The sequence below is a fragment of the Drosophila mojavensis genome, unplaced genomic scaffold (assembly GCF_018153725.1).
Source record: "Drosophila mojavensis isolate 15081-1352.22 unplaced genomic scaffold, ASM1815372v1 contig_74, whole genome shotgun sequence".
Lineage (NCBI taxonomy): Eukaryota > Metazoa > Arthropoda > Insecta > Diptera > Drosophilidae > Drosophila > Drosophila mojavensis.
This window is the reverse complement of record NW_025318899.1, coordinates 5,863,747-5,886,792: the sequence shown is the minus strand read 5'-3', so window position 1 is coordinate 5,886,792 and position 23,046 is coordinate 5,863,747. Positions and strand designations below refer to the sequence as shown.

Here is a 23,046-nt window from a genome sequence, read left to right as displayed (position 1 = left end):
GCATGTGTGTGTGTGTGTTTGTTAATAAATAACTTGCAAGCATTTTATATATATATGTATGTATGTATATATAAGTTAAGATACCTTCAAGCAGTTTTTGCTGCTTTGTCCTTTTGTTTCATAATTCATATTATAATTTTGCCAAAAATCTTGTTGCATTCAATTAACTAATTAACAGCTTTTCTGCCTGTGTATTTGTTTCTTTTGTGTGTATACGTGTATATGTGTATTGGTAGCTAAGTAAACGAACTTACATTAATGGAAAGGACATTAGAAAAATTGCATTTTTCATCAAACTTAAACTTTGCTCTTCGAAAATGGATGGACATTAATATTGTATTTCATTTTTGTTTGATTTTTTGTTGTTGTTGTCATATTTAAAAATTGATTTTTTTCCATTATCATTATTAATATTATTGTACAAATGAAATTAGATTTTGATTTGATTTTTCTTTTGTTGTGTATAAAAGAAATATTTTTAAACTTATTTTTAGATATATAAACGTTTTCTTTTAGATATAATATAAATGTGTGTGTATATATATATATGTATATAGTTAATGTTTTATTCATATATAGAGATTTTCAATAAAAACTTGTTTTTCGCTCATTTTTGGTAGAAATTTTTGTTGTTGTTGTTGTTGTTGATTCAGTTTCAGTTTCAGATGCAACAACGATGAAGGAATTTGTATGCAGGATATGCGATAAATGTTTGTATATGGATATGTTTATATGAATAGAGTTAGAAGGATTTCATTTATTTGATAGAGAGAGATAGAGAGAGAGAGATGGAACTGAAAATTCAACTAATTAATGAACTTTTGCTAGAAATCTGTGCACGTTCGTTGATTATCTAAAAAACTCAGGGGAAACGAAATGCAAATAAAATGCAAAATGCGAAAAGAAAAACAAAATTCACATTATGCAGGAAATTAATTAAAGGATAATAATATGATGCTACACACACACATACATGTGACAGGCCTGCTAAAATGTTGTACTTTTTATCTAAATGGGTTTCTCATCCGTGTATGTCTATGTGTGTGTGTGTGTGTATGTGTGTGCATTTGTTTATTTTTCGTATATCGTCGACATTTGGGTTTCCCACTAATTTATGCAGATGGACTACAAATAAAAAATTTGCATTTAAATGCGCTAACTGTAAAATAGTTTTATTTTTTTTACAAATAATACCAAATGGGAGTTGTTTAATGAGAATTAATGGAAATTACAAATGGTAGCATATACGGAGTGTTTACTGCATGTACGTGTACGTGTATGTGTGTGTGTGTGTGTGTGTATTGTGTCATATCTCTACGGGGTTCTCTACACGTTTATGCGATTACGTTTAGCCTAAGGTCTACATATGTATCGAGTATATATGTATGTATATAGTAAATCGAAAGAACTGCACTATAGATACGCCTGATATATGTGTATATAGAGATTGGGTATACGTAACTAGTAGCTCTATAGGGGCTCCTCTATCTAGGCAGTACAAACAAATGCTAAGTATGTGTATTTAGTAAAGGTCTAATAAGTGTCCGCTATAGTATATATGTATATATATGTGAGGGCCAGCTACAGTGTGTACACACATATATGCGCCAGCAGCACTAAATGTGATTATATATATATATATAGTATGTATATATATGTATTCTCGTTTGTATGTATGGGTCTGCAATTACAAATAGTTGTATAAGTTCTTTATTAGATTCTGTTTGGTTTTGGTTTTGTTGATAGATTCAATATTTGTTTTTACCAGAAACAATCTAAGCTAATAAATTTCAATTGTTGTTGTTGTTGCTCATGTTGTTGCTGTTGTTGTTGTTGTTGTTGTTGCTGTACCTACTTGTCACAGTACAAATGATTTATATAAATTTCTTTCTTTTTTTCTGGTTTGGTTTTCGTATTGTCGTTGAGACCAAGCGAGAGAGCGAGAGAGCGAGAGAGAGAGAGAGGGAGAGAGAGAGAAAAAGAACAAAATGGCAAATGAAATATTAAATACAATATCGCCGGCCTCTCGCTTAGCTTGAACTGGTTCTCGTTAGTCGTTTATGCCGCTCTCTCTGGTTATCTGGCCTTTATGGGTTTTTCTTTTTCTTGCATTTTCTTTTTTTTATTTCTTTCGTATTTATTAAAAATTGATGTTGCCCAGAAATTGGGATTTGATTGCGGCGGTGCGCGCTGTCAGCGCCGTGGCCAGCGGCAAAGTCAGCGTTTGATGGTGTTGATGGTATCCCGTTTGGGGCTGATTGTGCACGGCAGCGGCAGCGGCAGCCGCTGCTGCACCGCCGCCAGCGGTGCAATTGGCGGCTCTGCTGCGGCCCGGATTCGTGCTACATGTGGTACCATAACTTCTACCGATGCCACAAATAGTTAAGCCTACAAAATCATATGAGACACAAGATGTAGAGACAAAGAGAGAGAGAGAGTGGGAGAGAGACACAGAAAGAGAGAGAGTGGGTGACTAGGCTAGGGTTGGGACGAATGATATTACAAATATTTGCATTCGTGAATTTTGGGACAAGTTTCTTAATCTGTTTGCTAATGCTTTCTCTACCCTGATAATCGTGTATCGTTTATCGATAACTCTGGCTAGTGTCGGATTTGAGTAGTTTCAAATGTTTTGCCAACATCCGTTCCAACCCTAGCAAAACTAAAGAAAACGCAATAATAAGAACCAAAACTAAAGATGGGAATGCATGAAGAGGCGAGGTGGCTCTAGTACTAGCAAAGTGTTTGTGGATCATGATTTTTGCACAGTGTATGCGTGTGGCGTGATGTGGGAAAGCACAAGGCCAAGCAGCATCAATGAATGTGCCTAGATAATGCAAATATGTCGTAGGAGCTGCTTCGCTTGCGATTTTAATTTCAGTTTAGAGTACGATTTGTGCATTGATATGACGAACGCTCAAGAGTTTGTTTTATTTTTACTTTTTATAGTTATAAGATGGTTTGAGATTTATTAGTTCAGATTTTGATATAATACTCGATCGAAAAAATATCAGTTTAGATCATAGAGTCAGAGTTGCTTCTAGGCCGTGCTGCTGGCTGTCGTTGGGGCGACCAAATAATCACCGATCAGTATACGATTCTCCGGCATTACGCCCATAACGCCAGCTATAAGGTTCCAGAAAGAAAAAATAAATAGAGTAAGAAGAAAAAGAAAAGCAGAAACATAGAAGAAAAACGAATATTTCGAAAGATACGGGTACAAGAAATTATATAAATATCAAAGGAAAGTCTTCGAGTGGTAGTTAGTATATTATGCTAATTAATCATGTTACATATATGTATGTTTATATGTATATGTATTATAGCTAATTGTTTGACTAGTTAAACAAGGCCTTTCGTCATATCAACTAACACAAATTGCAATGCGGGAGAGGCTTTAGGCTTTAGCTTTAGTTTAATTTTAGAGTAGTCACAAAATGCACGCCAAATACATTCAAACACACACTCACGCACACACACATACAGACGGAGTCTTATACGCACACGGGGCTTACGACATATGCATAGGATACACTAAATAATCATATATATTTATAAATAGTTAAGGTATGTGTGATGATGTATGTGTGTGTGAGACAGAGAGAGGGAGAGTGAGATAGAGTGTTGACTTACCAGTTGGATAGGGTAGTCCGAAGCTGGGATAACCCGAATAGCCGCGACCAGCGGCATAAGCAGCATACGCAGCTGCCGGAAAGCCTGCGAGAAAGAGAGAGAGAGAGAGAGAGAGAGAGAGAGGGGAGTTATCAGTTAGATAAATGTATTTAAAGTCCCATAAGTACTTATGGCTAGATCTTATGTCTAGGCTAGGCATTGCAAATGCTTACCTTCGGGCAATGTCCCCAGACCCCACATGATGTTATCTAAATATGGAGCATGAAAAACAAGAGAGAGCACGAAAAAAAGAGAGGCATAAACATAAATCAATTACTAACATTCATAAGTGCGCTGAGTTAAGAGCTAAGAGTACTCCTAGAAAACAAATAGATCAAAGAGATATATATGTTGGTATATAAAGTTATATATTCGATAAAAGTCTAAGTCTGTTCAACTATATATGTATTATATAAGTTCTTAAAGTGTTCGTGTGTGTATGTATGTGTGTGTGTACTTAATGATCTAATTGTGTGTGTTAACTAAATAATAATCGATTAACATTTATCGATTATTATATACTATATACTAATATATATGTAATTACTGCTGTTAAAGAGTTCGACAGATTCTAAAATGTTTTTTTTTTTTTTTTTTTGGAGCAGTTTTTTCTTTCATTAACAGCCTTGACTTGCTGAGCTATAGTTAAGAATATATAGAGAGTTACATCTGTTGTACCATCGATATTAAAATATATATATATCTATTAATGTATATATAAATAGATATGACACAATTCTAAACACTTAGTTATATATATGTTTATATAGAGTTGTTTAAATATAGTTGTAAATACGTAGACATTGTTTACTAGAAAGGAAAAAAAAAAACACACATTGAAATACTATGCTAAAATGTAAATACTAGACTGTAAAGTAGTTAATTTGTTCACTAGTGTAGTTGTTCGAGGCGGGGCGAACATGAAAGCATTTCTAAAGCCTCGCTGCGCATTTCTACAAAATGTCACAGACTCTCGAGGTCTATTGCCTTTCATTGGCCCACAACTAATTAAATGAATTCAAAAGTGTTTACACACACTCACAAATTGACAAAGAGGAAATGAGAAAAAATGCACTACAAAAAAAAAGTGGTTGAAAAAGAAACCAAAAAAAAAAAAACATTGTAAACAATTAAATAGCAAAAAACAATTTGACAGCTAGTTGAAAAAATGTTAAATGTTAATTTAAATAGATTTTCGTATTTGTTTTCTTTTTTTGGAAATGTTTAATTTGTTTTGTTATTTTTTTTTTGTGCTCCATGGCTGTCATCAATCATTCAATCAATCAATTATTCGTTCATCATTTTGGCATCGTTTCCTGTGCGAAGTCGTTGTTGTTGTAGCTATTGTTGTTGTTGTTGTTGAACTTAGTCTTAGATACGTATGAGTACACTATTACAATGGACAACAAGTAAGAATGTAGCAAGTCGAGCATAGCCGACTATATAATGCTCGTTTATGAATGAAAAAGTTGCAAAATTATGAAATAAACTTTGGAGTTTTTCGATTTATCAATATGAGTTTATCTATTATAAGTCTCTAAGGAAAAATTTGAATAATTTTAGCTGCGTAGCTGAGCAATTAGAGTAGCCAACAAGCCACGCCCCTAAAGGGCATGCACTTATCACTTTTTAAGTTTAGCTATCAGATAAACTGTAGCAGGATTTTCATAGTACGTTCTGCACTCACTGGGCGTATACTTAATATTTGAGCTCAGAGACTCGGACAAAGTGGCAGACCAACCCAATATACCCTCTTTCACCTCAGCTAAACGAGCATAAACATTCAAGTATTAGCTAGCAGTTAACTTGAGGCGCTTAATGCGCTTAGCAAGTAAGTAAATGTTTTCATTTATATATATATATATAAATAAATGTATATATGTATGTATATAATCAATAGCTAAAGTTTATGTTTAAGTCAAATATTAATGTCTAAGTAGATGTATATATAAATGTATATGTGTGGGTGTGTATGCATCAGTTATTAATTGGCCAACAGCTGGTAATTCTGTGAGAGGCTTTTGCGCTTCAATTGACATTGTCAATTTACCAGTGTTGTGAAATCTTCAAATTGAACAGACGGACGGACGGACAGACTGAGAGAGACAGGCAGCTGCCAATCTAATGCCAGCTTCGGTCACTACGTTTGCGACTTTCAAATTGTTTAACTAAAATGTTTGACACACAAACACTCACATACACACAGATTCTTATGTGTGTGTGTGTGTGTGTGTGTGCGTAAGCCTGTCGGCTTTATTTGTTGCCTACTTAAATGCGGCTTTACTTAAAAGCTAATTTTGATACATTTGCTAATTTATGACATTATTATATTGTAAACTTTAATTATATTCGGTTCTACAGTTGTTATTCATTTTGAAGAGCTATTTTTGTATGAGCTGAAGTTGGAATATATAATAAATATACATATATAGAGTATATATTGTATATAGAGTTGGTAAATGTTAGTTATACAAGTATTGGAAATATAAATGTGATTGATTTTTCTTCTTCTTTTTCATTGTTTTTCTTTTTTTGACATTACTTATTTCTCAATTTGAATTTTCATCATATTTTCATATACAGTTCTTACGTTCTAGTGTTGTACAATGTCTAAGACTTACACGCAGCTTGATTTACAGTTACGTTTTACTGTTACATGTATAATATTACGTTCGTCGCTAAGTTAACACTAAGCATCGATAGGTAATCGAAACGTTGAGCAAAAACATCTATGCAGCTCTCTAGGAACTGCACTTAATTAATTAATTTTGTTCATTTTTTTTTTTAGTAATTTATTTTTTTTGTTAAGCCTAAATCTTAAAACAAAATTTCTTAAGCTCTAGAGAAATAAACGAATGCGTTACGCTAATTTAAGTTTTTAGAAATTAAGTATATAACATATATCGATAATACGCGATAATACGGCGCGTCCTATCGATTAGACACAGTAATGTATGTAGATATGTATGTACATTTAAATATGTATGTATGTATGTACGTATGTATATTTATGGAGCATACATGGCTAGGGAGAGTCATACACGTTTTAGACCTAAGACCTAAGTATAAGTAATGCGACACGTTCGCGCTTTGGACATTGAGACGGAATGAGAGTTCAAATTTGTGTGCGTGTGTGTGTGCGTGTGTGTATCAGACATCAAGCTGATTGGAAATCGCCTGCCCTTGGGCCTGCTCTAATATATGCGCGGGACGGCGGCTCACTGCGGCCTTGGCGGTCAGATGCCGGGCAGCTGATAGAGAGAGGCAGCTGCTGCCGTCTCGAGGCTGGCGGGCATCGCCAGCAGTTCGCTGAGCGGATAGTGGGCAGCGGCGAGGGCTGCATTTTGGCGCAGCTGCGCCTGCTGGGCGGCTGCTGCGGCCGCCGCTGCCGGCGCTGTGAGCGCGCCCAGGGTGGGCGTGGCCCGTAGGCCGTTGCTGACGGCGGCGGCGGCCAGCAGGCGCTTATAGCCCATCACAGCAGCCGCGTCCGCGTAGAGCGAATTGGCCAAGGCGACATTGTTCTGTGTGGCATTCGCAGCAGCTGCGTATTGCAGCAGCGAGGGGGCGCCGGCGGGCGTGGCATTGGACAGCGGCAAGAGCGAAGGTGCGCCGGCGGCAGCGGCTACAACATGTGCGAGCGATTGCTGCTGCTGCTGTTGCTGCTGCTGCTGCTGTTGATGCTGCTGGGCGGCCACAGCAACTGCCTGCTGTTGCTGCTGCTGCTGTTGCTGCTGTTGCGTGGCAGCTGCGGCCGCTGCGGCCACGGCAGCGGCTGAAATGTGCGTGGGCAGCGGATAGGGCGTGTAGCGCAGCGAGGCGGCCGCTGCGGCGGCGCCCAGCAGCTGCTGGTGGTGATGATGATGGTGTGAGTGTGAGTGTGGATGTGTGTGTGGATGTTGTTGCTGTTGCTGGTGGTGTGAATGGTGTTGCTGTTGTTGCTGTTGTTGCTGCTGCAGCGCGGTGGCGGCAGCGGTTAAACTACTGGGCAAGAGGGCGGCGGCGGGCGTGCCGGCAGCAGCAGCAGCAGCTGCCGCGGTTGCCGCCGCCGCCGTTGCCGTCGCCGTCGCCTGATTTGCGTGGCTGCCCCAGACTACCAACTCACCGTAAGCGGAACGACCGGCCGCCCGTGTCTTGGCCAGATTTGCCGGCAGCATTACCTCCTTGGGCTGCGCCTTCTTGCACTCGACCTGGGGAGCAACGGGATTAGATATATGGAATAACGGCGCAGCATTTCGTTTCATTTGGCTTCGCTCCACTTACCATTTTGTTGTTTATCTCATGGAAATGAATTTCACAAACTTTGTCTACCACATCTTCGCTTTGAAATGTAACGAAGCCAAAACCTGCAAAAAATCAAACAAACAAACAAATAAGAGAGCTGAAATAGCCGAAAGAGTCAGTGAGTCGGAGAGTCACTGAGTCGGGGAGTCAAGGCAAGTTGAAGAATGGGCAAACAAGTTTAAGAGCTGCAAAAATTGAACGAAATATGCTTTTGTGCGAGCGGCTAAATAATTTACTCAAGTGTCGAGACTGAGACGAGCCCAGACAGCCAGCCAGCCAGCCAGGCCACTGCCACTGCCACAGTCTTTCCTTCTCTGCACCACTTCAGCTCCACCCGCCATCCAGCTCTCTGCACCTCTCGCTTTTTCCCTCCATTCGCCCCTTGGCTGACCTCAATATGCGGCAGGGACTCAAGTGCCGCCTGGGCAGAGTAATTCAAACACTGCCCAGCTCCCAGTTTACATAGCAAACTTTGCCCAGCTCTGGAAATAACCCAGCCGAGTGCATAATAAGTTTGTCATGAAGTTTTTACCTCCATCCCCCCACCCACCTGACCAACACTACTACAACGCCCCACTAACTACTCTGCATGGAGCTGCTGATTCAGCGCATTCAACGGCCCCATTCAATTTCTATGCCGAAATTTTTTGTTAATTTCTGCCAAAATTTAGAGTCTTTTATAGGCTGCTGCGAGAGTGGGCCAAATGCCAGTTCAAAACTATGCTGCGTTGGCTAGGGCTGACACTAACGAAATATCGATTGATCGATTACAGAACATAACTTCTGAATGCTATAGCTAAAAGTTGATCGATTATAGACGAAGCTCTTAGATTGAATATTCTGGAAATCGATAGCATAGAGATGATCGAATAGTTTTTGTACAGTGTAGAAGTATCTCTAAGAATAATATGCTTCATTATCTAGCCTTTCATAATCGTTGGCTTCATTGAGTGGATCTAGTTAGTGATGGACAGGAAATCGATATTATCGCAACTATCAAAAATAGCTTAGCAGTAATATTAAGCTAAAAGAAAAGCTTTTAGAAAAGAAACTCTTTAGATATGCCATAAAATACACATAACTATCGAGAATTAGCTATCGATTGTTGTTTACGATGTTCTGGCTATATATTTGTGGAACATCTCAAGTTCGTATGCTAACTTAACCTAGCTTGTAATGCTTGTTTACATGAAAAAGGAAACCCAAGGACAACAAAGAGCCAAAATGTTTTTAGTGAAGCTCCATTTCGTTAGTGTGCGTGTGTCGATGTCTGTGTGTGTGTGTGTGTGCTGTTGCTTTTAGCTTTCGTTTTGGTCTTATCGAGGTTTTTCAATTAGCGCAATTGTCTGAGATTTGGCCGGGCCAAAAGGACTGTGCAATTAGCAAGGCCAAGTGCAGACACCTCATGCCACGCCTTCCAACATCGACTTTGCTTTCTGTCTCTGTCTGTGTTTGTGTGTGTGTGTGGGTGTGTGTGTGTGTTTGCCTTGGCATGCGGGCGTTGGGCGTAGCTGACAAATTAGTTGAAACAAGTAACAGTAAACACGCAGGCTTATTAGCGACATGTGCTGCTTTCCTTTAACTCTCCAGTCCCCCCCTCTTTCTTGCTCCCTCCTTCCCACTCTCTCTATAGCTCTGCTTGCAACAACTTGTGGGCGTTGAGAGTCTTCAGCGTTCTCTCGCCCACTTACTCTTTCTCCCTCCCTCTCCCTCTCTCTCTCCTTCCCAGTCACTCTGTGCCTGCTGTGTTTGTGTTTGTTTTAATTATATAAAATTAGCGCACGTTGCAAGTTGCACGTAGTTGTTGCCACTTTGGTAGCTGCTGCCACAGGCGCTGCGCCTCCGCTCATGCTGGGGGCTCCTTTTTGGGCTGGCTCTGCTCCTGCTGCCTCTGACCACTCATAAATCAGTCGAGCGTCGACCGAGTGGCTAGCAAATGAAGCCAGCAATTTCTTTTTTGGCCTCCTGCTCTGTTCGCCATCTTCGCCTCGTGCCACGCCACGCCATGCCATGCCCCATTGGCCGCCCACACGTAACTCAATCAAAAATGTATCTGCCGGCAACAAATGCGGCGCGGCTGGCATGAAAAATGCCCCGGCGGCTGGAGTCGCTCTGCTAGTTAATTCTGCGGCTGCTTTGCTGCCATTTTTACCTGTCGAAAATTTCCCGCAGGACGCCGAGTGCCTGACGATGCCTTTGCCAACTGCACAAATTGCACACTCATGCATGTTATTGCCAAGTAACGGCCACAGATATGCCATATATGCACACACTCTCATATGTAGCTCTGTGTGTGCACACATGTGGAGACACTGCCTGGAGTGCGGGGTGGGGGCGTGGCAGTTTGCCTGCCAGCTGTTATGACTGCGCAGCGCCGGCTTGCCAAAAAACGAGAAAAATTACAAAATTTTCAATTTTAATATTAGTAGCGGCTGACGACGCCAACTGCCAACTGCCAACCGCCAACTGCTATTGCTCCACTCACCCACTCACCCACCGCACCACACCCGCAGCCGCACTAACACCTCGACTGCAGCCCAACGCCCCATCGCCCCATTCATCCTCCTCAACCGGCTGTTTAGGCGCACGTTGTGCATGTCCTTGGCTTGCCAAATGAAATTCATAGCATAGTTCAGGCCGCTGCTGTCGTGTATCCCATATCAGCTACAGTAGTAATTGTGCCAAGTGCAACATTTCCAACTCAATAGCCAGCAATGCGCATAGAAATATGATTCTTAAACATTTTCATTTGTCGGTTTCGATTGCAAACTGAGCTCAGCTTTGCTCGAGTTTTGTAATCACATTTAAGATAAAATATTTAAGCATCTAGTTTAAGCAGTTCATCTAGCCACCTCTGGTATCTATGAATAACATTCTTAGCGTATATTATTATTTTGTATTATTATTATTCTTATAGTCTCTATATGCTTATCCTCTTATACTCTACTCTTATACTATGATCCTATGCTCGTTTTTGTAATTATGTTTCTCCGCAGTCTTTACTGAATCTCGTTCAAGTGGATAGCCCAATGTCCATAGATTTTTCTATCTTTCTAACTATCGTCTTGAGAAAACTGACTCTTTCCTAAATACATACTATTTTTTCTATAGCTAATTCCTGTCATAGCCCTTATACATATACGTTTATATAAAGAAGATCTATCGATAACTGAATATACTTTCGTATCTGTCAATACTTTTGTATCTATTGTAAAATTGAGTTAAAAAAACTCACTTCAAGTGATGATTCCGTTATCTATTATTGCATTTTCCACAATCCACTTCAAGTATATCACAACTTAATATTATCTCCTTATCATCTTTTATCGATAACTCGATCCAGCACAGTCCACTTCAGCTATATCCTGCAGTCATATCAATAAGTTTCAAACTCTTTTCCTATTCCCATTGCCAAACCAAGCAAAGTTTCTGTCTATCCTTGCCTCTTCTATGTTCCTTTACCCGAGTTGCCCATCTACTAGTGACTACTGTACTTGCAGCTGTTCTTGTTGTTGCTGCTGTTGTTGCAGATGTTAGTGTGCCAGCCTATATTGTTTTATGGCATATTCATATAGTTTTCGTTGCTGCCCTGCCACGAGGCCCCCGTCAAATCGCTTACGTTTTACTTTTTCTAGTTTTATTTTTTATTTTTTTTAATTTAATTTTTTTTTTTTGGGGCCAACTGCAGCCGTTAGTTGGAAAAACGTCGCTGCAAGTTGCAGTGACCAGGCTTCACTAGCTGTACGCTTCTCTCCCTCTCTCACATTCTCTCCCTCTCTCAAACTCTGTGTTGTCTGTCTGTGTCGACTGTCTTGCTGTCCGTCCGTCTGTCGCTGCACACATGATTTATGAATGAGTAACAAACTTGCTGCCGTGTAGCCCGAGCAACGTCTTTGCTCGCCTGCTTCAATTTTTGTTTTTTTCCTTTCGCTCGCTTCTTTATTATAGTTGCTGTCCTGTTTCTGAACGTCAGCGTATCTGTGTGTCTGTGTCTGTGTGTGTGTGTGTGTGTGCACACGCTGGCAATTGCCACATGTACGCTAGAAGATGGGCACCTTCTCCACTTGGATCGATAAAATGCAATTACAGGCATATCGCAAGTGCCAGTAGGCAGCTACCGGGCGGGCAGTCGGAGCAGCCGGAGCAGTCGGAGCAGCCCTGGAGCGTCTGCTAGTCCAACTCATGGCAAAAGGTCGTCCATCGTTCGGCTTGTATAAAAAGTCGCCATCGCCATCGTCGTCATTGTGGCTAGAGCTACAACTAATACCCTTTGATTAACGACACACATTTTCTATTGACTCGCAGCGAAAGCGTCGCCTCGAGTGGGGGCGTCTCGATTGGCTGTTGGCCATGTTGCTGTCCGTGGCTGGGTCGCTGGGCCAGTCGCTGAGTGTGGCCTGTGAAGTTGGGCAGTTGGTCTTGGCTAACTAACAACGCCTGCATATTTCATCATATGTACTCTGATCGACCTAGGCAATTGTAATTTGCGAAATTGCCGTGTCCTGCCGGTCATGTCAATAGCAGTCTAACGTCTTCCATGTCATATTCATGGGGAAATCACTAAAACGAGGCTATGCACATTAAATGCTATTTTTAACCCAAAGAAAAAAGAAGCAGAAGAAGAAGAAGAGGAAACCCAGAAAACCACTGACAATTTAGCTGTCATGCTATTATCTGAGTTTGAATTTGCATTTGAGTTTGAGTTTGAGTTCGAATTGGAAGTAATAAAAAATAAAAAGGATATTTAAATACTTCATCAATATTGTGCACGCATCAAGGACAAATCGCTTTCACTTCGGCAAATTGTTGTAAAATTGCAGCGAGCTCGCCAAGTGGATTATGAATTATAGTATATCGAATGGAAAAAGCAAATGTTGACTGAATTAAAAATGAAATCAATTTGTTATACTATAAACATTGAGCTGTAAAATTGCTTCAGCTCAGCCAGAGTTCGCTCAGAATTCTCAGTTTTTGTTACACATGCGAGATTTACATGAAAATTTCATTTACTAAATTCATTTCTCGATCTGAGCTCAAAGCAACTGAAGTTTTAGCTCTTGAATGGGATTTTTCAAACTGTTTCTTTTTTTACTGAAAATAATTCCTGGAAATTTTACTGCTGCTTCTGCTGCTGCTGCTCTGTAAATAGCTATTTATTTGATTTTAATTTGAAATGGGAATTGCGCTTGGCAATCGGGCCAAAGAATTAATAATATTATTGCCTCTCTCGGCGCTGTCTTCTGCTTTATATACTCGAATAAATCTGCATCGTTGGCAATTTGCAGTTTTATATCTTACTCATGCATTATCTCTGAACAGTTGTTGCGCTGCGCTGCCTCTTCCGCTCGCTCTTCTTGCCCCCTTGCTACCCTCCGCCTCTTGCTCTCTCTCTTCCTCTCTCATTGTTCAGCTGCAGCAACACATAATTTTTAAATGGGGCGCTGCTTGCTTTTATTGCCATTTGCAAAGGCTGCGCTGCTCCTGCTCCGGCTGTTCCTGCTGCTCCTCCTGCTGATTCTGAGTTGAGTTTTTGTGTGTTTCATATGACTGCATCATGATGCAGCATTCGGTACTCCAGCGTCCAATTAAACGAAATGTTCTGTGGGTCGCGTTCGCCTCTGCCGCTGCCTCTGCCGCTGCTTATCTCTTGGCGGCGCCCCGAAGTATGCAACAATTTTTTATGGGCCGCATACAAGCAAAAATCATGTTTCCTTATTCCCGTGTGCGTAATTTGGTTGGACAGCGGCTCCAACTACATGAGGCCAGCAAGTTAACAAGGCCAGCCATGAACTCTCTCTCTCTCTCTCTCTCTCTCTCTGTGTGTGTGTGTGTGAATTGTTCATGCTCCGTCTGGGTGTGTGTGTGTGTAGAGCAACTATAGAGGCAACTATTGATGCATGCACGAGTGTCCAGCTGTCTGGATGTCTGTGTGTGTGTGAGCGGCTAATTACTTTTGGGCCACGACATTGTTAGCCGACTATGTCTCTCTCTCTCTCCCCCTCTCTCAACCACTCTGTCTGGACACATCAATCTTAATGTGCCTTGCCTGTCTCAGGTGGAAGCTGCCGCTGCTGCTCCAGCTGCTGCGCCTCCTGTCACATGTCAATGGGCGTTCGCAATGCGAATTTTCGGCGCGTCATTTAAAACTTTAATAAGCAAAATTGACAACGACAAGCAGCCGACCCGGCATGGCACGGCACGGCCCACGGCCCACGGCCCATGACCCGCCCACGCCCACGCCTACGCCCATGGCCGAAAAAGAAGAGAACGGACTCACTCGTGCGCTACAAGTTCGTGTAGCGGATGTGCGCTGGAGATTTAAGCCTTTGCCGCACAGCGAGTCTCAGTCCCAGCCCCGCCCACTCAGTCGCCCGCTGAGCTGTATGTGCGGGCTATATCCGGTTGCATTGCACAGGTAATCTTTACGACTAGCTCGCTCGCTCTCTCTCTCTCTATCTCTCATGCTGTTAGCCTGGCCATTTTAATGCCACGTTTTTACACACACCAAAATGAAACGGTATTAGCTCTGTTTGTGCTCGGCTATCTGTAACGGTATCTGTCATGCATTGACAGCGCAATGCGCAACAACAAAAAGAGGAAAAATGGAAAAGCAGAAGCGTTCGCACTTCCGGCTTGTCCGTCTTCTTCTGCATCGTTAAAGCCCGGAAACGAAGCAGCACAAAAAATGAAAGAATATATCGACAACAACAACAACAAGAGCCGGAATTTAGTCAATGTGTGTTATTATAACGAACTGTATTATTAACGCTTATCGTTTATCGCTTATCGTTTATCGTTTATCGTTTATCGTTTCAGTGCTCACCTCTGTGCCGATTGGTCTGCTTGTCAAACATCAGCATTGCGTCCTCGATCTGCAAATAGAAAAATGCGAGAAGAAAATGAATAAAAAGTTGTGGCAAATTTTTGTTCTTTGTTTTTCAGTATTTCACTCTCTCTCTCTCTCTCTCTCCATCTCTCACTTTTCTTATTTTTTGTAAGTTTTCAGTGCGCGCAACTCAATTAATGGCCGACTAAAAGCACTGAGCAGACAAAACTGTTGCTAATTGCAAAACTGAGCGCCAACAATAGCCAACACACACACACACACACACACTAGCACACAGAGACACACTGACAGAGCTCTGGGCAAAAGTTTTTGGCCATTATGACGCAAACGCAAAGGGCAACTTATAATGATAGTTGACTGACTGACAAAACCAGCCCAAACTATGCAGTTAACTAAGCGAACAGACTTTGCCCAGTTTGCCTTCAATGATGAACTGCAGCAGACTTTCTTTAACTTTCCCATATATACATGTATATATAGATAGATAGATAGATAGATATAGACATGCTGCTTTATTATCATACGCTAATTGATAGATTTTTATTGCTAAATAGAGTTGAGCCAGAGTTGGACGTTAATTGTTTTATAATCGCTTGGCCAAACTGTAGCCTGGCTAAGACATTAGCCGAGATGCTTTTAAGGAGTTAATTAAGAGAACTGAGACTCCAAAGATCCACTCTTCGCCCAGTTGTAACGGGAATGCGTAAAGGATCTGCCAAGGATATGCAACCTTTTCGCGCTTTTACAGCTTCGTTAATCAGAGCTGCGGCTACCTTTGTATATACTATATAAATTATTAATTAAATCTTGCTTGGCTATTGAATTACTTGAGCTCAGGCACTTTTTATGCTCTTGCAGCTCTTTTGACATGTTGTTGCCGCACTCACACCCACACACGCACACCAGCACGCCCACACACGCAGGCTGTCTCGCTCGCTCCTTACTCGATTACCATTCCTTGGTAGCTGCGTCTTTCATCTTGCTGCTATTCAATATCATAATATGACAACTTTTCGCTTTGGCCCTGACGCTAATTGCACTTTGGCTGTCAAAGTTGCGAGCGAACATTAATGAGCTGCCTGCCGCATGCCGCATGTCGCTTGCCGCATGCCCCGTGCCCCGTGCCCCGTGCCAGCAGCGATCCTGTTCGCGCTGCTTATGGCCATTGATTAAGTTTAATCAATGAGCTTAAGGCAACTTCTGTGCATTGTAATTAAAGTGCAGCAACAACCCAATTGACGACGATAACAACAGCCTTATAAAAATTAATTAAGCCGCAGTTGAACCTCGAGCTCGATGCAACTTGCAGTTGCATTTAACGTGCACCAGAAATACAAAGACAGAGACAGAGACAGAGGGAGTGAGTGAGTGAGAGAGAGAGAGAGAGAGAGAGAAGGGCAGAGGGGGAGTCATGACTGAGTGAGAGCGCACAACATTGTTTTTCAATTAACAATCAACAACAATGCCGCAACAATGCGCGTACAAAACCATCAGGCGAAGGTTGCCCCGGCCCCAAATGAGACAAAAATTACCTGCCACAGTGGCAACTGCAATTGCACCATTGCAATTGTTGTTGTTAATTAAGCGGGCAACAGTTGCTGACGACTGTTGCTGCCGCTGCCGCTGCTGCTGCCGCTGCTGCTGCCGCTGCTATCAATGCAGGGGCCAGGCCCATCATAATTACGCCAGACTGGGTCGCTGGCTCATTATGTTGCTGCTGTTGCCGCGTGGGCGGAGGGGCGGGCGGCAAACTTTAATTCTATTAGCAAAATGTTAAATGTGCATGGCCACAAGTGGGCGTGGCACTGCCACTGGCACGCTGCGTAATTTTATTTAAATCTGAATTCATTAATTCGTCATAATCCCCAATCATTGCGCCGCCTGCGTTGAGAACTTCAAAAAGCCATCAACGACAGACGTTGCTTACTACTAGATCCTTGGAGTAAGCCCAATCGGACGCGCTCTGTCTCTCTCTCTGCCTCTCTCTCTCACACTCACTCTGTCTCGCTCTGTGCGCTGGGCTAGTGGCTGCCATTCATTTGGCTCATTTTGTGTATAAAAATGCTGCGCCCGCTGAAAACGGCGTCGCTTCATTATCGTAATCGTTATATAAAACAGCGGGCAGGCGACGACGACGACGACACTTGTCTGTGTGTGTGTCGGTGTGTGTGTGTGTGCGCGTGTGTTTTATGCGTTTTGCGGCACATTATGTGGCTGTATCCTAGACGAAGTCGCTGCGGCTGTGGCGGCTGCTGCTGCTGCTGTTCCTGACATTAATGAATGTTGCCGACCGAAAAAATATATATAAACAGAAAAATGTATATATATTCGCTTGAGTTGCGGCCCCGTTGAATGTGGGCAATGGGCGAAACGAGATGAAACTTAAAAGCAGCCATTGACAGGCAGAGCGCAGAGAGCTCAGGTGCTGCAGCAACTACATGTGCTCATATATGCAGCTAGTCTAACTATCCACACATATGTTTAACCAGCTCTGACAGCTGCTACCAGAGACATTTTCTACTGTAAACGACTATCAAACTAACCTGGGAGTCACTGGAGTACTTAAAGTATAAAAGTATTGTGGAATGAGGATGCTTGGGATAGAGTTAAACTGGTTAAATGGTAAGCTAAACCTATAGCAATAAAATATCATCACTGGAATTTAATAATCTGATGTAATATTCTAAAACAATGAGTAAAGTCTGCTAAAACTGGTCTAGTTCGGCCGACTCCACCTCAATCGGCGCTTGCTAAATCTGAGAGCTATACAAAACATTATCCGATTGCGTTTGCGTTCGAGCTGCGCTGCTCTCATTGCTCGCTGCTCTGCGCTAATTATCGCTCCGAAAGGAAGAAGGAGGCAAAAAAGCTGCAGCGAAACGTAGTGTTGAATATTGCTGTGAGCGTGTGAGCGGGATAGACTCTACGCACAGGCTCTTTATGAACTGTCTTGGACGAAGAGAATGCGAATAGCGAAGAGCAGGCAGAAAGAGCGAAAAGTGCAAAGTATGCACACAGGAAATTTGAATTAGTAGAAAAGGAATAAATTGGAATGGCAGGCGATCAAATGGATATAGACGTCACATATGCTTATTCATTTTACACGTAAATAATTTTGTTAAATTTCTAAAAAATATATAAATGGGCAAAAAGTTAACTATATGCTTTAGTAAAGCTTAAAAATTCCTTAAATTTGGTATTTTTATATTCATTTCTATAGTTTACATATTGTGGTATTTTTGAAGCCTATGCCTATGCTCAAAAAGGCCATAAATTTGGTATTTTTATATTCATCTAAATAATTTACATAATATGATATTCTTGAAGCAGCCGAGCTCAATAATATGCTAATTTTCATTTATATATTAAACAAGTTTTAATAACTAAATACAATGGCCAAAAACTGCCCAAGTCACAATAGATCGCTAATCGATAGCAGCAAACTTTACAAGTGATTTTAAATTTTGGAATATTTAGGTATTTAAAGTTTAGCCCTTTCTTAAAACAATTTCCGTATTGCCTTTTGGACTAACAAAAATAAAAAATTACAAAAATTACCTAAAAATTCCCTTTGCATATGCATTCAAGAGCAGCTCAGACTTATCTAACGTACATTCCACTGCCTCGGGAGGTATGCCCAGCCAGCACTTACTTTTATGCAAACTAGCGTGAAATTGTGGCGAAATTGATTTTTGCTCAACTTTTTACCTTTTCGTCTCGTTAAATCAGCGACGGCAGCCGCAGCAGCAGCAGCGCAGCAGCAGCAGCAGCCGCAGCGGCGGCCACTCGAGCGACTAGAAAGTCCTTCAGCGAAAACTTTTAACTGGATAATTTACAGTAATTCATCTTGCTGTCGCTTTCCTGCGGCTTTCTTTTTCTATTTTTTTTTTTCGTGTTGAGAGCGAGAGCGAGAGACACTTTATGCAGCGCTTGATTGCGACAATTTATACGGCGTCCGGCTTGGCTTTTTGGGCATATTGACAGAGGGGCAAAAAAAAAAAAAAAAGGATGGCGGAAATTTTAAAGCTGCAGCCGCTGAATAGTCGCATTTAATGAAAGCTCAGCGGGGCAGCAGCTGCGGCTGTAGCTCTTGCAAAGTACACTTACACTCAACTCCACACACTCTACACTTACTTATACATATATATTTTATATATGTATATACATATATTTTTTTTGGCTGAATGAAAGGAAGAGACAAAAAAAAAATAGAGAGGAGCGAAGCGAAGCGAAATGAACTTTTTGGTAGCTGGACGTGCGAGTTGTCTAAGTGCCGGATTGGGGGATGGCACATCTTTCAAAAACTTTTGCCAGGCGACAGCAAAAAAACAGGCAGCAGTAGCTACTCAGTACGCACATACAGCATACATACTGTGCGTGTGTGTATGTGTGCGTGTGTAAGGCACATGACTGCGTGTGGTTGAAATATAGATAAACTTTTTTAAGCTCGTATTTATTACATATTTGGCTGTAAGTAGAATTTAAGTTGCTTTTTGCCTTCGGCGACCCACGCGGCGTATGAGTAATGCGCATAGACAGGCAGACAGTGGAGGTAGTGGGGTGGGGGCTGCTGCTGCGCTGCTGGTGCACTCAAGCGATATGTTTGCGACAAATTTGCAATCAAAAACGCATCAATTGAGCTCGACAGCAGCAGCTCGGCGCATTAATGAGCAGGCCAGAGCACAGCACGGGCCATAGAAATACGTATATGTATATGCGATGTATATTTCAATTAAAAAAGGATTCCGATTTGTAATCCTCAACTTGATTTGTTGTTGCTGCTGCTGCTGCCTCTGCTCCTGCTGCTGCCTCTGCTCCTGCTGCTGCCTCTGCTCCTGCTGCTGCTATGCTAGTCATGAATTCGACGGACCCAACATTAGCAGCACGAATGAAACGCAAGTATGAATATTAAATTGTGTATGGAGATTTGAGCAATTAAGTGAAACAGAGACAGCAATAGCTAAACACAGACAGAGAGAGAGAGAGAGAGAGGGAGACAGTGAGTGGGAATGAATGGCAACTGGCAATGATGGAAAAGCTTTTGCATAGTTTATGCCCTTGGCTTAGTAGATCAACTATTAATGGAAGAAAGAGTGAAATTTTATGGCACGCAAGCAGCGTCGAGGTGGGCACGGTGGGCGTGGCTGGGCAACTACAATCGGTATACAAAGCTGTCCTTAGTTAAGCAAAGGTCACGAGCAGCATACAAAGAGCGAAAAATATATTTACATATGAATGTTGTGTGTGTGTGTGTGTGTGTGTGTCTATGTGCGTGTGTGTGTTTAGCTTGTCACGGAAATGAAGCAGAGTTTTTAATGCGGTTGACTGATTTGGGTTCTCAATTGAATATGGAGATGTTATAAGAGCACTGATACAGCAACAACAAAAACAACAACAGCAACAACAATGCGAATCGCCCCCAGCTACTCGTCCAGCTATAACTTAGTTATGCTCTTTGTATGTGGTCTACAATGGCTATCAAAGGTCAGAGTATCATAATAATATTATTCCTTTTGAAGCGTGTAAGTAAATCTGATGAGAATTTCATAAAGCTTCGCTCTGTGTGTTAGTTTGTTTAAAGGTAAAATTTATGCAACTTAAGAGGTATGCCATGGTTTTACATAAATGGAAATAGAGGCTCTCTCCGCGATTCTCAAATATTTTAATAATTTAAAATTGCATAACTTGATTTATAAATATAATATAGCTTATTGAGCTGTACCAGAGTTCGTAAATATATTTATTTAATTTCTATGCCTTAGGCTCTTCTATGCAAATCTCAAAGTATACATTGTCTTAAATAGCTTTATCTATAAAGTAATGTCTGTTTTAACATCAGTATTATGGACATGCCAGCATTTACTCTGTACATCTACCGCTCTTCTCTGCAATTCTCAGTGTTTAATGTACTTGCTTTTATCATTTTCGGTAGCTTAACAGCCCCTCCGCTCGGCTATTATTACTGTTGAAAATGTTGTTGAAGTTATCTTTGAGGTAATAATAGCTGAGTTTCGCATTTTTCCTTTGGCTGATTGGGTCATTATTTGGCTGGTCGGGCGGGGCAGGGCAGGGTCATGAGCTTGCGTTGGGCCAAGTATTTTATAATCATGAAAAGCGCTACGCAAAGCCAGCAACTTGTCATCACTTTTAATGAGATGGCCACAGCAAAGTTTGCCACCTTTTTTCGTCGTTATCGTTGTTGTTGTTGTTGCTTTTGTTGTTGTTGTTGTTGTTGTTATTGTTGTTGCTGTTTCGCTAAGCTTTGCATGGGCGCACGCAAAGTCCACAGATTCACGCTAGCTACTAAAATTTAATTAATATCGATTTCGGATTTGAAAAGGTTCAGCTCCATTGGGGTCGGCTTTTGTAGCACACACACATACACGCACACCCATATACGCACACACACACATACATAATGTAAAGGGCAGGCTTTGCGGCGGTCGAGCAACTTGAGAGAGGGTTATGCACCACAAAAAAGAAACTGAAGACGAGCGGACAAAAAGCGGCCCAGCATAAGAAGCTAAGAGGCTGTGGCGTGAGTGGGCGAGCGTTGTACGACGAGGGAGGCGATGGGCGGGGCAGTGGCATACAAAGATGTTACAGCTTAGGCAAGAGGCTTGCATGCCTCGGCAGTGAAAAACTTTTAATCTTTGCGAGCATAAGTAAGATATATGTACTTTGTGGAGTGCGATTCCACATGAGATCGCACAAAGCACAGCTATATATAAGAGTGTATGGGTATGTGTATGTGTGTGCGTGTGTGTGTTATGATTCAAACGAAAGCAGCTGCTCAATATTTTGCAAAGTCTCTTGGACTGCAGACTTGCTTGAGTTGAAATTGAGATTTCTAATGGGATTGGATTTTCAGCCCCGGACAGCTGCTTAAGTTGCCCGGCCTTTATATACGTATGTATATATGTATTTATATTTGTGTGTGTGTGTATAAATATCTAAATGTATATGAAGCAAGCAAGTTGCGGAACAATTTTCGTTAATTAAAATATTTTCAATGTGTAGTTATATATGCTTGCTTGCTACGGCTGCTACAGCTGGTCTGCAGCGTGGACCCTCAAGTCCTGGCAGCCTGCTAAGGATGCTCGAATTACAAAGCAAATTATAATTTCATGAAAGTTAAACGAGCAACTCTCTGCCCAGCTCAGCTCAGCTCGACTCGGCGCTGCGCTGCTCTGTGCTGCTCTGCTCTGCTCTGCTCAGATCAGCTTGGGCCAATGCAGCGAGTGGATGTGGGCGTGGGCGTGGCGGACGTGGGCGGTGGCTGCGCACTTGAGTGCAAAGGTGGCACCGGGTCGCACCGCTGTGCCCAAAGATTGTGAATTAAACATGCTGAGATAGCGTGGGAGCTGCTGCCAGACAATGGGAGCGAATGAGACAGCCAGCTGGTTGACCGGAAGCATTGGGCGAAACCGAAAACGTAAAATAATAACAAGAACAAAAATAAAGCGCACGGGAAGAAAAAAGAAGAAGAAATGGCATTTTTTACTTTTATGTGTGCAAGTGCGAATTTATGTCTTTAATTATTCAACGCCTCATTTGTATGCGCCCAGTCCCAAGTTCCACTGCTGCCCCTTCCCCTGCACTCGCCGTGTGCTGCCTTGCTAAAATGCCAGCATGCATTTCCGTTTCCGGCCACCGCCAACATTGCATATGGCTGGCACACATGTGCATCGTTCAATCCCTCTGCCTCTCCCTCCCTCTCTATCTCTCTCCCTCTCTCTCACTGTGTTGCTGTCTCGCTCGCTGGGCAATTGAAATTTCAACTGGCGCAAAAGTAATTCAATTCAACGGCAGCCCCGGAGACGTCGAGCAGCCAGCAGGCATCGACTGGCACTCCGAGTGAGATTCTCGGCTGCATGTCCTTACAGTGCTGGGGATTCCTTGCTGATGGCATTTAAGAAGTTATTGTCATAAATGTTTGAGTTTGTTTCATGTTGTTGTTGTTGCTGCTGTTGTTGCCGCCTCCTGCGCATCCTCCTCTCCCCCTGCCCCACACGACACTTGCCTCAAATCAAATTCTGTTGCTGTTGCCGCAAAGACACAACTTTTATTTAGCCATGTTGAATGGCCTGCAGACGATGCCCATGCCCCAGCCCTCTCCCCCTCTACCTTCGCTCCGCCCCTGCCGCTCCTGCCAATTTGCAATTCTAATGTAATTTTTTCGCGAATCATAAGTTAGCAAATGCCTCACACTCGCCCACGCCCAAGACTTGTGTCGCCTGCCAGCC

The 23,046-nt window shown here is 42.0% G+C and overlaps 1 protein-coding gene across 5 annotated transcripts in view; it reads right to left on the bottom strand.

Annotated features, from left to right (window-relative positions):
- The window catches only part of LOC6581521 (RNA-binding protein Musashi homolog Rbp6), a 194,521-nt gene that overhangs the window by 5,285 nt on the left and 166,190 nt on the right, over positions 1–23,046 (bottom strand). For 3 of the 5 annotated variants that reach the window (XM_015161890.3, XM_002007213.4, XM_015161888.3), the window contains 5 exons: positions 14,777–14,825; positions 7,933–8,015; positions 7,775–7,859; positions 3,846–3,881; positions 3,634–3,717 (listed from right to left, as the gene is read on the bottom strand). In XM_015161890.3, coding sequence (XP_015017376.1) covers positions 3,634–3,717; positions 3,846–3,881; positions 7,775–7,859; positions 7,933–8,015; positions 14,777–14,825 — 337 coding nt within the window. Of the gene's footprint in view, positions 1–2,006; positions 2,389–2,517; positions 3,127–3,633; positions 3,718–3,845; positions 3,882–7,774; positions 7,860–7,932; positions 8,016–14,776; positions 14,826–23,046 lie in introns of those variants that run through there. The other 2 variants (XM_015161889.3, XM_032730836.2) reach the window with 2 other exon arrangements.